Below are 15,805 nucleotides of genomic sequence, written 5' to 3'. Positions count from 1 at the left end.
TAGGTGGATGAGGAGATATGTGTCCTCTGTCCCCTTTGCATAATCTATCTGATAAGCACTGCAACTCAACCTGTCCAAAACTGGAGCCACCCCCACCTCAACCTGCTCCTTCAGGGTACCCCTATCAGTGACTAATTCTACCATCTACCTGGCTCCCAGGCCTGAAATAAGTAAAAAGGATGCATCACCTTCAACTTTTTGCCTTCACCCCCTTATCACAAGTTTCTTCTCCAACCCTGTTGATCTCTCCTTTTCACTCATTTGTTCAGCAAATATTTATTCATTCCCTAAATACTATTTGTTCACTGTTTCCCCAACTAGAATGTAAGCTCTATGAAGGGACGGGATTTTGTCCCGTTCACTGCTTTACCCTGAGAGCCTACAAGAAGATACAGTATTTAACAGGAACTAATACATATTAGCTAAATGACATTATTCAGGATAACAGCCACATGTTTTATTATATGGCACACAGCCCCTTATAGCTGACCCAACTTCCTCTCTACCCTCATTTCTCCTAACTTGCAATTCCTAAAATGCCTCCACGTTCTCATGTTTTTGTGCCTGCTGTTCCCTGGAATACCCCCTGCCCTTCCTTGCCTGGTTGGTTCCTCCTCCTCTTTCAAAATCTGACCTCGTCCTCTAGCAATCCTCTCCTCACCCCGACCGCCAGCTGGGTTAGACATTTTTGTTTTCATGCTTATCCATATCGTAGTGATTATGGTGAATTATTAATATCGTTATTAACAATTACGATTATCAGTGTTAATCAGTTATTGAGCTCTTATTATTATCAGGCACTGTGCTAAACACCCTGCAAACATTATCTCATGCCACCCTTACAAGACCCTGTGAAGCAGGTATTAACTCCATTTGCTATGTTAAAAAATAAAATCTTTTTCTCAAACCCACTTCCACCAACAGCTGCCATCTCATATTTTTGGGGAATAAAGGGTTGTCTAATTTGGCAACCCTTATCTCATCACACTGTCCTTGGATACCTTTGCTGGTCTCTCATCTCCCCAGTAGCTGACACTCAGAGGGGTCTTGAATCATAAGTTTCTGGATACAAGTTCTCTGTAATTTTCTTTGTATAGCACCAAGAACAGAACTTAAGGCCCGCAAGTGGTACTTAGTAAGCTTTCTGCTAATGATGATAAAACACTCAAAACAGTCAAAGCTACATAAAGTACACACGTACAGAAGAAGCCAAAAGATTAATGAAAAAGATCAAATAGAAGGCGGCTTCCTCAAGGAGAAGAATACTACATAAAGGATTAGGGGAAACAATGAGAATATAAAGGTAAAGTCTGGCTCTCCTTCGATGATAGCTCAGCTGGTAGAGCAGAGGACTGCAGACTAGGTAAAGGTAAAGGCCAACCTGGAACCATCATCGATACTAAAATTACTGAATCAATCCCAGGAATTCTGCTCCTATCCTGAACTGAGGCAGAATTTACTTGTAGCTCTCAGATGTGAGCAAAGGGCCAAGACAGATAAAGGCAGTACCTACAGACAACAGAGGCTCTGCCCTAGATTCAGAGATCAACCCTGCTAAGGGCATGCTATTTTACCTGTCTCGATCTACTTCATTCTGCCCCCTGCAAAGTGGGCAAAGTGGCATTTTTTTTTTGGTTGGCCTCTCTACTCCTTCCCCTGATTGGTCAATACCTCAGGAAGCTACCAGTATCCTTAGGCCATACCTATGCCTCTGCCACCCATAAATTGTAGGTGACCAGGTTAAAACAATCTGATTAAAAAACTAATTACTGCTGTCACATGTAAGGAAGACCAAAGATGCAGATGAGGCCCAGGACAATTCTGGTTATGAAAATGGAGAAGGAACAGTTCCAAATGAAGCTTCTAAGGAAACACCAGCAAGAACTGGTAACATTCTGGAGTGGAGCAGGGGGAAGGCACTGAAGACTCACTGTGAGGCACAGCGATGGTGCTGACGTCACCCAGCATTAGGGCCATTTCTACCTACTACTGGCAACTCAGTCCTCTAGGTAATAAATATATAGTTGGGTAACAAATGACATACAAATTTTGTCAAATCGAAGACAAAGTACATTAATTTGCATTGGCAATTTTTAATGTTTCACTTGTGCAGAACTGAAATTTGTATTTAAAGGCACAGAAGGAAGGAAAGGCAGTTATCACAGCATGAATTCACGATAAAGGATGCTGGATAAAATCACAGACTGCTCCTCTTTAGCCTTAGGAAATAAATAATGCAGTACTAAACTAGATCTTTATTTTTATTATACTTCCATGTGAAGTCATCACCCAAATATGAGCTGAGCAAAAGACTTTCTGGCCAGGTACCAAGGGTGCACAGTTGATCCCACTTTGAAGCAGTCAAACACGCAGCTTTGAAAACTGGAAAAGAAAGCTTTTATAACATTTGTTTTGAGAAGAAAAATTATTAGCATATCAAGAACTGTAACTTTCAAAAATGGAACCAGGCCTGATTAAATAGTACTTATGATTTACTGATAAAAATTACAAAAATAAAAACTAAAAACTCTTCTGTCCTTGAAAGAGATAGAAAACTATATATTTTTTCCTATATTATCATAAGAGAATCATCAGTATTTCACCTTTAAGTCTCTTAAAATGTCATTTCTTCTTCTTTCCACATTCTACCACTGTAAAAATAGCAAAACCTGTTCAATATGACAATTTCTGGTAAGTAAAAGGATGTATTATATATGTGATAAAAGGGCATGAGGAAAAGGCTGAATGTTTTGAAAAATACTAGTTTACCCCTAATGGGACCATATTACCAAGTGGAAAACAAGATAAAGACTGAGATTTTCTTAAAAACAAAACCCAATGATTTGGAACATTCTGTACATAATTTCTAATTTCAAAACACTACTGGAAATTCCTGATCCATGTGTAGCAAGAGAGGGAACAGAGAATTTGGCAGAACCGTAGGACATATTTCTAAGTACTCGCGTTTAAATAACATCAGCCTTACCAATTATTGTCTTTCTTCCTTATTTAAAACACTGATTGGCCAGGTTAAATCACAACAGCATGAAAGTAAAAACAAGTCTCAACTTAGGTATGAGCACAATGATTCGGAACCACTGTTTCTGCGTTAGAGGACTCAGAGGTTGGATGTCCTCTCTTAAACATATGCCCCCGAACACCTTATATGCAGATTTCATACAAGTGTGTTAATAAAACAAGTTCTCTATTTTCACAAACAATTTTACAAGCTGATGATAAATTTGACATTAAAGATAAAACTATGCCTTTAAAAACATTAACCCTTAAAATTTTATCCAGTGTTTTCTTAAGAAACAAATTATTAAAATAATTTTTGAAATGAGATATTAAATGTATTTAAATCTGGGCTTTTCTGTACTTAATACTTTCTCTTAAAAAAGAAATTAAAAACATCAAGAGCAGGAACATGCTGCCAGGACAGAAATAATCAGAAATATCTTCAGTCGCAGACCCTGTGCAATTCAATCTTGTTTTGAGTTTTTCAAAGCTTGAAGTCTCTCTAGTAGTGGAGGATGAGAATAGTGCCACATTGAAAATAGCCAATCAGAAACAGGGAATCCCAAGTTATCTTTGTTTAGTTTGATTAAAGCGGAATATAAGTCTTTAGCCTTCCCAAGTTTCTTGGCAAATGCATCAGCTTGAAACTCAAATCTGCGGCTTAGGACTGTTAGGCAAAAAGAAAGAACCTGAAAAAGTAAATAAAAAGGTTTTAGCCACTGTCCAACTCTTTGTTGTCACTGAAGATTTCATGAACTAAGACTGCAGAGAAAGTTTAGCTCAGGATAAGAGAAACAGCAGGCCCAAAGAAAGATCACTAGTACTTAGGGAACTTAGGATGGGGAATTATTATAAATTGAACCTTTTCCCCCAAGCAAACACACCAGAAACATATAAATCCAAAGAATGTTACCCTTACCAAAAACTACTAAGTTTTAAGAATTTGCTATGAGCCAGGCACTTGACATATTCCCCAACAATCCTGCAAAGAAACTACTCCTTACTCCTGTTTTACAGATGAAGAAGGTGAAGTTCAGAGAGGTAAGATAACTTGCTTGAGGTCACACAGCCAGGTGGTAGTGCTGAAATTTTCAGGGACTCCAAAGCCCATGCACATCACCTTCCTCAAGAGTCAGAGTGAAGTCGTGGTAATTTATATTCAGACTCTTTTTCTTTTTAAAAAAATATTCGTGATCATTTATCTACCTTTAAAGGATAATGACAGCCTTTACTGAGCATATTCTAAAAAACATGCTATAGCTTTTAATGACAATCTCAAAATTAAATTTTCTAAAATGTTCTGAGCTCTGCAGCATTGCCAGAATAAATATCCAGTCTCCAAAGAATAATTTCTTTGCATACTGAAGTACTGTAGGTTGAATGATAGATATTTATCTTAAAATACTTAAGTATTAAAACAAAAAAAGGTTAAAAAGTCTCTCATTTGTACCTCTTATTGCCGCTAGCAAATATAAGAGTTTCAAAGCAAAGTTTGAAAGTTCTTGCTACCTTCTAAGATATGTTCAAACTCAGTAACTGAATTCTGCCTGAAATTTCTTTTCAAATTTTGAATATACTTTTAGGGATAGAATCATTAACTGGTATGTGTATGTGTCTCTCTTTCTTGCCCGCTCTCTCAATACTAAGGCAAATTGTTTTTTGAATCTCACTATAACACATAAAGACATAAGCAGATACTAATATGCACCTACTGCTCTTATATAGTTTTCCAAACTCTTCTTAGTAATTTTCCCTAGGAAAATCTCTTTCCTATCATGTCCTCTTCAACACTGACATTAAACATAAGATTTTCTTTTTATATATCCAATCTTTTTAAAACAAATCTTAAGGGCTCTCTAAGGTTTTAAAAATTATCTCTGTGGATTAATCACATTTCAAATTACTCTAATGCTCCACATTTATTTAGACATGTTTTGAAGTGAACTCAACTACTCAACATAAGGAAACAAACAAAACAAAAAACCCTGAATAGCCCAGTTAGATGCCACAAAGAGTAATGACTAAGACTAACACTACTTACAAGAGGACCCTTCTACTCAGAATCTAGTAACTTTTACTTAATAAGGAGGATTATCTGATTTTCCTGTCTATGGTAGATTAAAGAAGAAAATTAGAAAGGAATAGTGGAGTAATGGAAAGTCACGTTAATAGTAGCGAAGATTATCAGCCTGACTGTGAGGGAAGAGACAAGAAAATTAGTTAAACAAACAAACAAACAAATAAGTAAGTAAGTAAATAAATAAATAAATAAATAGTACAATCGCTGAAAAAGTAGAGCAGTCTGGATTCAATAGTACACATAGCTCAGTATCCTTAAGGCATTACTGAACTATGACAGAAGACAGAAATGACAATATTTTAAAGTGGTCTGTAGTTTCTAAGCAGTAATAAACTGTGTAAGGCATTTTACAAATATTTTCAATAAGTTAAAATACAAAATTAAAATATTAGAGTTTAAAGATATATCTCAGTTCTCGGAAAAATCTGTTTAGTTTATGGGACAATGCTATACAAGTATGATCTATTCCTCTCTATTTTTCTTTTCTGGTGCCTTATCCTTCTCTCTCTTTTTATGAACAAATAGGATTCATTCAATTTATCTTAAAACCTTAACTCTACAATCTGTTCCAAGAAATAATTCCGAATGGCGATATCTCAAGCTCCCCAATATTATTTCTTGGCTTAATTTGGAAGTCTTATCAAATATTACAACATGTTGTCATCATCAGATTTGTTAATAGTCTCATTAATCCATGTCTTATCATATGTATGAAGCCCCACTACTGAGCAATCCCAAAGCAGTGGTTCTTAAACTTCACTTATCATATAGTACCCAAAATTCTGATTTAGAGGGTCTGGAGTGGGATCTTAAGGCAATTTTGAAGCAGGTGGTCAGAGAACACAATCAGAGGAACACTGTCATACAGTCTCCCTTATCTAGCCATACATATACTCAATTATTATTTGTCTTGCTCTCTCACACACAGATTTTGAGCATTGGTGAGTATGTGGTCTAGGCCATAGCATTCCAACAGTTAATCTCCATCACCAAGTCTCTGATGTATGTGTTATTTCAAAGTTTATACTACTAAAGTCTAATTCTTCACTTTTTTTTCCCCCAAACAAGTTTTTCTTTATTTGGGCTTGGGTTTTTCTGCTCCTGTCTTACACTGGCCAGTAAATCAAGGGACTAAAAGACTTTGTTTCATCTCCTTGTTAAAACTATAGTTCTGTTTATTTCTTTTCTCATTACCCTAGGGGTTCTAGATTTGAAACAAGACATATGTGAATAACTTGAAAGATTATACATTACCTCATTGTAAGGTGAAAATATAAACTGGAAAATGATCAATAGTCCAATTAGAGTGGGCTGGCTGTCATAAAAACCAAATGCAGCAAAAAGCTCCTTTCGACCAATTAACACAGCAAACAGGAAGAAACACAGGAATGAATTCATCTAGAAAGAAGGACGCAAAATTTCTAAGTTATTACTGAGCTGATTTCACTGCAGTACCAAAAAATTAGAATAAGACATTATGGCGTTAATATGGGGGCCAAAAAAAAGTTTAGGTAGTTTCATAGTTTTTAGTCTAGAAAGAAAAATAAAATTTCCCCAAAGGTATAAACTATATAGTTTTCTCTAAGGACAGGCTTAAGTAGAACCTCCTATAATTGACAGTTTAAAGTAATCAACAGCTATAGAATATTTTCTTCTTGTAAAAAGTTAAAGAGCTAGAATGGATTCGGGCTTTGTTTGCACTAAACCATAATCAGACACAAGGCCTCCCACTCGACGTTGATTGGCAGGCTCCAAAGAAAACAGGCATTCCTTGAATTCCCTTTAAGACCACTGGAGCTTTACTGAATAGTTACAAAGGCCCAAGAAAAAAGTAGGTCTATCTTTAATAATACATAAAAGAGAAAAATTATCAAAAGTCTGTGCCAAAATACTAGTAAAGGGGTACTGGAATAAAGCTGGAGAACAAATACTATTCTTTTTCCTTAGCAGATGAGGATCTCAGAGGTATACCACATTTAGGTGTGTTGCTCCAAACCATTTATCAGGTGACTCAAAAAGCTGCCAGCTTACAGTGGGGCTCAGAGAATAAAAAGGCTCACCAGCTGGCCCAGGATGAAATGCAAGCAGCTCTGCCACTCAGCCTGTATAACTCAGTGGATCCAATATAACAAGCTCCAAGAGAAAACTTCACTCACAGTGAAGGCCCCTAGAATTACAAGCTTTGATGCCTTTTCCATCAAATAACCACTGTCCTTTTGAAAAACAACTTTTAGTTTGCTCCTGGGACCTACTAGAGACTGATTCTTGGCCATAGGACATCATTATCTCACAATCTGGGCTGCTCCTCCTGAACTGGATGCTATTTTGATCCATCTAGCAAGGAAAGTGGTATGCTTAGAACTCCAACATCAGGTATAAGTGGTAAATATAGCAGTGGGAATGAAAAAAGTCTTGAAAGCAGAAGTTTAATGAGCAGGTGGCTTACACTCTTAGTATGCCAACTCCTGATACTCTGCCACCCTTCAATGACCTTTACTCATGAGACGTTCCCTATAATTATTTAATTAAGGAGGAAACATTTAAGGCTATTTTACAAATCACTTAATATGCTGGCACTAGCTAAAAGTAGACTGCTGTGGCATTACAGTACCATCCTGGAAGACAGTGGTGAAAAGAAATACTCTCAGTAAGAAACTTTAAGCAGTTTACCTCATCGCGCACTCAGACTGGTAGGAGAGAGGGCCTGAGATGATTATATACTAACTAATTATTATATACTAATTAATTGGCAGTGGACAACTAATGGTTTGGCTGGATGATCAGGGCCTTGGAATAAACACTAGAGTATGACTAACAGGGAGATCTGGAAAAGAGAGATGAGAAAAACTTCCAAAATTAGCCCTGAGAATGATAATATTTTGGTCTAATGTGAATGTTCACCAAGAGTCCCATAGCAGAGGAGGCTCTCAGGGATCAGGTGGAGAAGACGTCTGCTCTGTGGACGTTAGCCAGCCTCTTTCCCCAGGCACTCGAGGACTTGGTCACGAACCAAGTGGCCAAGGTGACAGGGATGGAGTCAATGCATTAATCAATAACACAGACATCCCCCCACTGGCTCCTACCAGGTGCTCAAGCTATCAGAATTGGCAATCAACCCCAGCCCTGATGAGGTAGCACACCTCAGGGACCAGGCCAGCAGATCATGGTAGGCTAACTTCATTGGACTCCCACCTTCACGAAAGGGTCAGTGATTTCCTTGTTTGATACAATATTTACTTTGAACTTAGATATGGACTTATTTAATGTTTCATTCACTGCCATGTACCCATACAACATAGCTTCAAGCCAAGGAACTCATTTTTATACCTACAGATGTAAGCCACCAGAAAATGCCTATAGGGGTTCACAAGTCTACCCATGTAATCCAGCACCCAGAATCAGCTGGTCTTTTAGAAGGGTATAAAGTCCCACTTAAGACTCAGTTAAAGCTACATATGCTCAGAACCAGTCAACAAGATAATAGTGCTATTTCACCCAAAGCCTGCAACCTGTGGTCACTCTGTAGGTTTAGAGCTATTAATGCCCAGAGGAGGAATGTTATGGCAACTGTTATTTTCTTCTTTATATTTAGTACATTTTCCAATTTCTTTTCAAAAGATGTATAATGACTTTTAAGAGAGAAAAAGATGTTTTTTAAAAAGCATTTTAATGTCCAAATTATCTAGGCTCATGCCTTTTGACCTTACAGCTCCCATAGCTGAGTAACCCAGGTGGTAATGATGATAGTGGTAACAATAATAAATTTTATAATACCTACCACATTCCAGGTACTACTACAAACTCTTTACATGTATTAATTCATTTAATTCTTACATCAGTCTTATGAAGTATTATCATTAATTAAGTCATGGAGGCAAAGAGAGGTTCAAGAATTTGCCTGAGGTCAAGTAGGTAGTGAGTCACAGGTAGTAAGTCAAGGAGCCATGGCGTAAAGCCAGGCAGCCTGGCTATAGCATCCGTCTTAAGCTCTCTACTATAAGACCTCTCATGCCTGCCATAGTTCTCATTTGACTACCATGCCATAAAAAGAGAAATGTCACTCCAAACTTACCTGGCTAATAATGATATTTTTGACCGTGTGTCCCAACTTCCAATGTCCCAGTTCATGGCCCAGTACAGCAAGCACCTCCTCATTTTTGCATCCTTGTTTCTTATTCTGAATCAAAGAACAAATTAAAAATACATTAACAAGAACTTTTAAAAAGTTTATACCTTTTAACCCAGTAAGAGCCCTTCTTAGATTCTAACTTAAGGAAACAATTAGACTTTTGTGCAAAATTATTCATTCACTTAACAAAACATTCTCTGAACCACTCCATGTTAGACACTGGGTTAATAAGCATTAAACATAGAATCATGTACAAGACAGACATACTCTGACTTCATGAAGCTTACAGTCTAATTTAGATTAGGAAAAAAAGTGGAAAACATATAAATCTTTGTCAATAGGGCAATAGTTAAATAAATAATGACAAAGTCATATGAAAGCCATATTATAAACCCACTAGAAATTTTGTTTTCAAAAATTATGTTTTGATATGGGAAACTGCTCATGATAGATAATGTCAAATAATAGTTATGTTATACACCCATTAGAAATGTTTTCAAAGATTACATTCTAACATAATGGTTTCTTAGGTGAAGAAAACAGGAAACAAAACTAAAAACATAGAGTATGATTCTAATTACAAAAAAATGTGAATGTGTATGCAGAAATACACAAATATAGAAAACAGACTGGAACTATATCAAAATGTTAGCAGTTTTTCTACGTGGTATAATTACAGTGATGTTTATTTTATCTTTCTTATATTCTAAATTATTCACTAATAAGTACATATCACTTATGACCTCCAAAAAATACACCAGGAATTGCCATTTTAAAAATTGTGACTTCCAAGTTAAGATGGCAGAAAGAACATTCACATCTAATTTTATTCCCTCTAAAAACTCCAATCAAACTATAGTCAATGGCTATATATTTTTTAAAGATATAAACTCACAAGGATGGGAGAAACAGTAGAGATGATAACAGTGACATTTTGGAAGCAAAAAAGCAGACGGACAAATGATAAGACTAAGCAGACCAAAGAAGGCTGACTCATAAGCCAGTAGTGGAGAAAATGGAAGCAGCCTGATTTACACCACAGTGTCTTCAAAGGGCTTGGGAATTAACAGCGTCATGTACTTCTGGAACTGGGGGAAAAGAATGAGGTGACTAAAATAAGAATTGGGTGAGAGCTGTTTGAGAAATGGTTAAAACTCCAGATTCCTTCTCCAACTCCACACCAAAAGGCAACTGCTCCTCCCTCATCCTGGCAGAAGCCTGAAAGTTTATTCTCCCTGGAAAGGGTAAAAGAAGAGGACCTTTCAACTGGGGGTTTGCTAAGCTTGTCAATAAAAAAAAAAAGTGACTGTCAGTTTGGATTTAAAAACAGCCATTACAACGAAATCCATTGCTATGCTATGTACAAGATATCTAAAACATAAGGATGTTAAAAGGTTAAAAGTAAAAGAATGAATGATAGTGGTGATGGTTGCACAACATTATGAATATACTAAAAACCACTAAACTTTACACTTTCAAATGGTTGAAATGGTGAATTTTATCTCAATAATTTTTTTAAAAAATGTAAAATGATGACATGACTTCTAGTAAACATTAACCAAAAGAAGGTGGTATAGCTATATTAATAACAGACAAAATCAACTTAAAGGAAAAAAGTATTATTAAAAGTCACAACAGAATGCTAAAAGGTTCAATTTACCAAGAGGATAAATTAACTCTAAATTTGTATGTACCTAATACTACTTCCACAGAATATATTAATTAAAAATTTTCAGATCTTGAAAGAAAACCTGACAAACCTATCATAATAAAGGATGTTAAGATACCTCTCTCAATAACTGAAACATCGAGCAAATAAAATATCAATGATTTAAAGATCTCAACAAAATAATATACCAGCTTGATCTACTGGAGACATATTATACTTGTAACATTAGAGAATATAGATCTTAGAAAGTGAAGACTTAAGGTTTTGAAAAAAACTCCAGCTACTTAAAAGGGTGAAGTACAAAAAAACAGATGAACATGGAATTGATTTTGTTTTATACAGTTTAGTAGAAAAATGCAACCTAATGGGAAGCAAAGTTTACTGGAATCTAGATATTCTATTACTTTCCCCTCCTTTACCGATTCCTCATTTTAAAGGAACATGACCACTTAAAGAAAAGCTGGGTAGATACATGAGAAAAAGGGATCAATCAGAGAGATTTACAAGATAGTATGTACATTTATTATCTTTTCCTTTCAAATATTAGAATTTAGGTCAGAGTACATTTGGTAGAGAAAGAAAAAAATGAGGTAACTAACCCAGTTCCTTAAATGGCTAAGAGACACACACATGCACCTGTACCTTCAGGACATGGCCGTTAAGAGGGAGTTATGAATTAGAGCACCAACTAATAGACATCTATCTTAAGGAGGAAAAGAGGTGCAACTAAAGATTTACACACAAAGATATTCACTGCAAGAATATTTTTAACAGAAAAAAAATGGGAAACAACCCATATATCCAAAAACAGGAAAATGATGAAAAAAAAAAATTTTAGAAAGACTACAAATATATATAGTATGATGTTTATGGTTAGTAGGATATAGATGATTTTGTCATAGATATTTTTTAACCCTCTTATCTATCACTTTATGATAAGCAAAAGTATGTCTTTTTGTTTTATAATAATGATGTTAATAGCTCCTACTCACTAATGGCCTACGTACCAGACATTGACTATATTAGGTATTGTACATACAGTTCATGAATCTCCATTTCTATAAGGCAAGTATGATGAACCTCATTCTATATAAATTAACAGTCTTTAGGTTTCCATTTTTACAAGTTATCTGCTTCCCAATACGAACTATAAATTCTTTTATAAAACAACCAGTTCTCTATTAGAGTGCAGAGGCTCTTGTCTTTTGATTGACGTGTGGGTTTAGGAAGCTATTCAGAACTACACTGAAGTCATATTCAAATATATGGAATGAGAGAGCTTTCTACAAAAAGGAGACTTGCTTATTTGTGGTAGATTCTTAGGCAGAACTGGATTTTCTTTTCTTCCCACACACATTTCACATGAAAAAAAAACAAAAATAAATAAAATACACATCTTTACTTTTCTATAGCAATATTTATAAAAGTCACACACTGATTCACTTGATCCTCACAACACCAAGCTGGGAAGGATGAAAAGTATTATCTTCATTTTAGAGATGAGGAAAAGGAAGCTGAAAAATTAAAATGTCTTGCTTAAGATCATCTTGCTAATAAGTTGTGGGTAAAACCCCAATCCACACCTTTGGAGCGTGTGCCCTTTCTATTATACTTATCAGCTGGGAAAACTTTCACCTAACCTGAGCACCTGCTGGGGAAACACTTGTTTTCTTCTACAAAAGGGCAGCTTTTCTATACAGCTTTCATATACTTTTAATTTTCTTTTTACTTAAACTGCTTTTGAGACAGGTTGTCCCAATTATGTTCTCCATTTGTCTCCTCAAGGGTTACTCCAGACAGTAAGTTCCCTAGACATCTTTTAAAGTGTTAATGGCCAGTATAGGGACATTCATCGAAATGTTCATAGTAGTTACTTCTAAGAGGAGGGATTTCAAATAACTTTAGTTTTCTTCCTTGAACTTCTGTTAAAAATGAAATACTTCATCTCTACATCATGCAGACTTAAAACCATAGTAGGCGATCAGTAGCAGTTGCTGAATAAATCACTGTTTCCTAAACTTTTGCCACATCTGTGTATTCTCTATGTGATTATTTACTTAATATCTTTCTTTAAACCAATTTACTTTTAAAAACTTAACCTTATCCTAAATGATAACATTTATGAAACGTTCTTATCTTTTTCCTCATATACATTAATATATAGCTATTCAAATCTAAAATACTGATAAACTATCTAAAATCATCTCACCAGTGGTACATGCACTGGAAAGTAATACAGTTAATGAGTGCTGCTGAGTCAATCTTTGACTTCTCCTTCACTCCCCATAATAGTGATGACCAAATGCTTTAAATCCATCTTTTATCGTGACTCTTCCATTTATTCTGACCTCTCACTCTAGTGCACGCCTTCATTATTTCATGTTTATCTTGGATATCTTAATACAATAGGCCCTATTAGCTTCCCTGCCAATCTCTGCTCTATCCTATATGCTGCCACCAAATTTTAGCCTTCCTAAAACAAGCTTTGGCCTCTAACCAAGTCAATCTAAACTTTCCAGGCCACGGGAAACAACTACTCGAAGTCTTCAGAAAGAAGTATTTACAAACTAGTCCTGGCCTACCTTTATATCCCCATCTATAAGAATCTACTTAATCAGTCTCAGAATAGCCAGTATGTAATTTTTCTATAGCTTTATTCATTCATATCTTCAACATGAAAAAGCCCATCCCCAAGTCAAAATTCTGTCTAGTTCAAGTATCTTCTCTCTTAAGAAATCTGTCTGACCATTAAGATCTGCATTAACTTACTAATTTCTAAAAGCCACATTATTTCAGCCACTCACAATCTTTACCACACTGTGCCTTAAACAATGGGCTATTTGTGTACATATTTAGTCTCCTTTACTATAGGTTCTTTAGGGTAGGACTATGTCTAATACATTTTCATCATGTAACTTATACATAGATGCTAAAATATTTGTAATTATCAACAAAATAAAGCAGGCTCTTCAAGACACCAGGAAAATAACTTAAACTCCATTCAGCCCAATCTTTTTAAAGATTTAAGCCAAAGAATACTGCTCTCAAAGATACTAAGGTAGGTAATTTCATTCCATTGCTTGAAATTAGTGGACCACTATCTAATGTCTAGGTTTGGCTATAATGTAATCCACGCTGTACGTGGATACCTCTTAAGCAAGTTGACTTACTGAACTTGTTTGATTCCCCAATGTTGTCTGTCACTGGCTTACCCTTTCTGGACTTCAGTTTTCCGCTGTAGAATGATCTTAAGATCTCTTACTAGCTTTAAATCCTATGATTCTTGGTAAGACCAAAGTGACTTTTATTCCAATATCCTAACTGGCAGAATAACCTCATTTAAAAAAAAAACAAAACAAACCACAATCAAAGGAGTTAAGCCTCTCCCAATGCTATTTAACCTCATCAGAGAATTTTGTTCCATCTACATATTTATAACAGGTTAGGCACTGTACTAGACCATCTTTTTAGGGTCAAAACAGATGCTCAAATGATGAGTTATTTTCTAGTACTCAGAATATATAAAATGAACTACAAAGTACTTCACATGTATTATTCCGTTTAATCTTCATGACTCTAAAAGGTTAGCATCTCTTAGCCCAGTGTTTCTCAACTAGCAGTGATCTTGCCCCATATGTCCCTGCCCCAGGGATATCTGGCAAATTCTAGAGACAATTTTGGTTGTCAATTGTTGGGTGGGGGAGCTGATGCTGGTATCCAGTGAGGAGAGGCCAGGGATGTGACTTAACATCCTATGATGCACAAGATACCCTCCCACAACAAAAAGTTATCTGGCCCAAATGTCAACAGTGCTGAGGTGAAAAATCCTGCTGGCATCATCTTTTAGTTAAGAAACCAAAGATTTGGAAAACCTTACTTGCCCAGAGTTGCACAGATCCAAAATCATCTCTGAATGATACCGAAGCCAATGGCACATCACATATATACATACTGGTGACTTTTCTGATTAAATTTGTGCCATTTATTATCATTGTTCCCTCTTCCCCATGTAGTCTTGATACTTTAGATTTTGCTCATCAGCACCAGCAAAGGATTCAGGAAAAGCCTTCTCAGACTCTCAGGTCAGATTTAAGAAATGTCTTTTCTAGTGCTCTCACTGCATCCAGTTTATATAGCTTCCTTCTGGCAATTACCATATTCTCCTCCTTTAACTATGAGTTCCTTGAGAGCTATGTATGCCTCTTTACTTTTGTATTCCTAGTGCCAATCAAAATATCTCAGAACAGATTATATGTTTCATAAATATCTATTAAACAAACAAAAGAAAACTAACCAAATTATATAATGTACCCAAGGACACAAAGCTACTAAATGACAGAACCATGATTCAAATCCAAGTCTCTCCATTGCCAAAGCCTATAATTACTATGTCTCAACGAAGCTAAAAATTATATGTTTATCTCCTCTTTATTCTGTCTGTGGGAATTCTCTGATCATAAAGGCATCAGGAATACATATAAAGTCCCTGTTTTAAAGATAGTTTATATTCATAGGATTTTCCTATCTTATGCTTCCAATTTTAATGTGTACATTATGGAAAAGGTAGTTTAGTTATTAGCATGTAATAATAGTGACAATCATTCCCAAATACCAGAATTATAAAGGGGCCATGGTGTTTGTATTTGACAGTCTCCCTGAATTCAAAACTCACTACACAAAAATTGATGTTATTTTGAGTTGTCCCAGGAAATGTTTATAAAAACTAAACCAGAGTCTCTTAGGAAAAGAAGAACTCACTTTAACTTTAGCTTTTATTTCTTCACTGTCCCCTTCTCCATCATTGCGGGGTTCCATGCCAGACTCCTCCTGGATGTCTTTGTTTAAAACAGAATACTCTTCTAGTAGAGTGTCAAACAAAACTATTCGCTTGTTCTTGAAGAAGCCATAA

The 15,805-nt window shown here is 35.8% G+C and overlaps 1 protein-coding gene across 1 annotated transcript in view; it reads right to left on the bottom strand.

The window, feature by feature from the left end:
• Window positions 1–2,073: 2,073 nt before the first annotated feature.
• Window positions 2,074–15,805, bottom strand: part of ZMPSTE24 (zinc metallopeptidase STE24) — a 33,338-nt gene continuing 19,606 nt past the window's right edge. The window contains exons 7-10 of the mRNA XM_025051812.1: window positions 15,655–15,803; window positions 9,171–9,275; window positions 6,353–6,496; window positions 2,074–3,707 (exon numbers count right to left, since the gene is read on the bottom strand). Coding sequence (XP_024907580.1) covers window positions 3,483–3,707; window positions 6,353–6,496; window positions 9,171–9,275; window positions 15,655–15,803 — 623 coding nt within the window. The 3' untranslated portion in view covers window positions 2,074–3,482. The remainder of the gene's footprint in view (window positions 3,708–6,352; window positions 6,497–9,170; window positions 9,276–15,654; window positions 15,804–15,805) is intronic.

Source organism: Pteropus alecto, unplaced genomic scaffold (genome assembly GCF_000325575.1).
Source record: "Pteropus alecto unplaced genomic scaffold, ASM32557v1 scaffold170, whole genome shotgun sequence".
NCBI lineage: Eukaryota > Metazoa > Chordata > Mammalia > Chiroptera > Pteropodidae > Pteropus > Pteropus alecto.
This window is presented reverse-complemented; position numbering and strand designations above follow the sequence as displayed.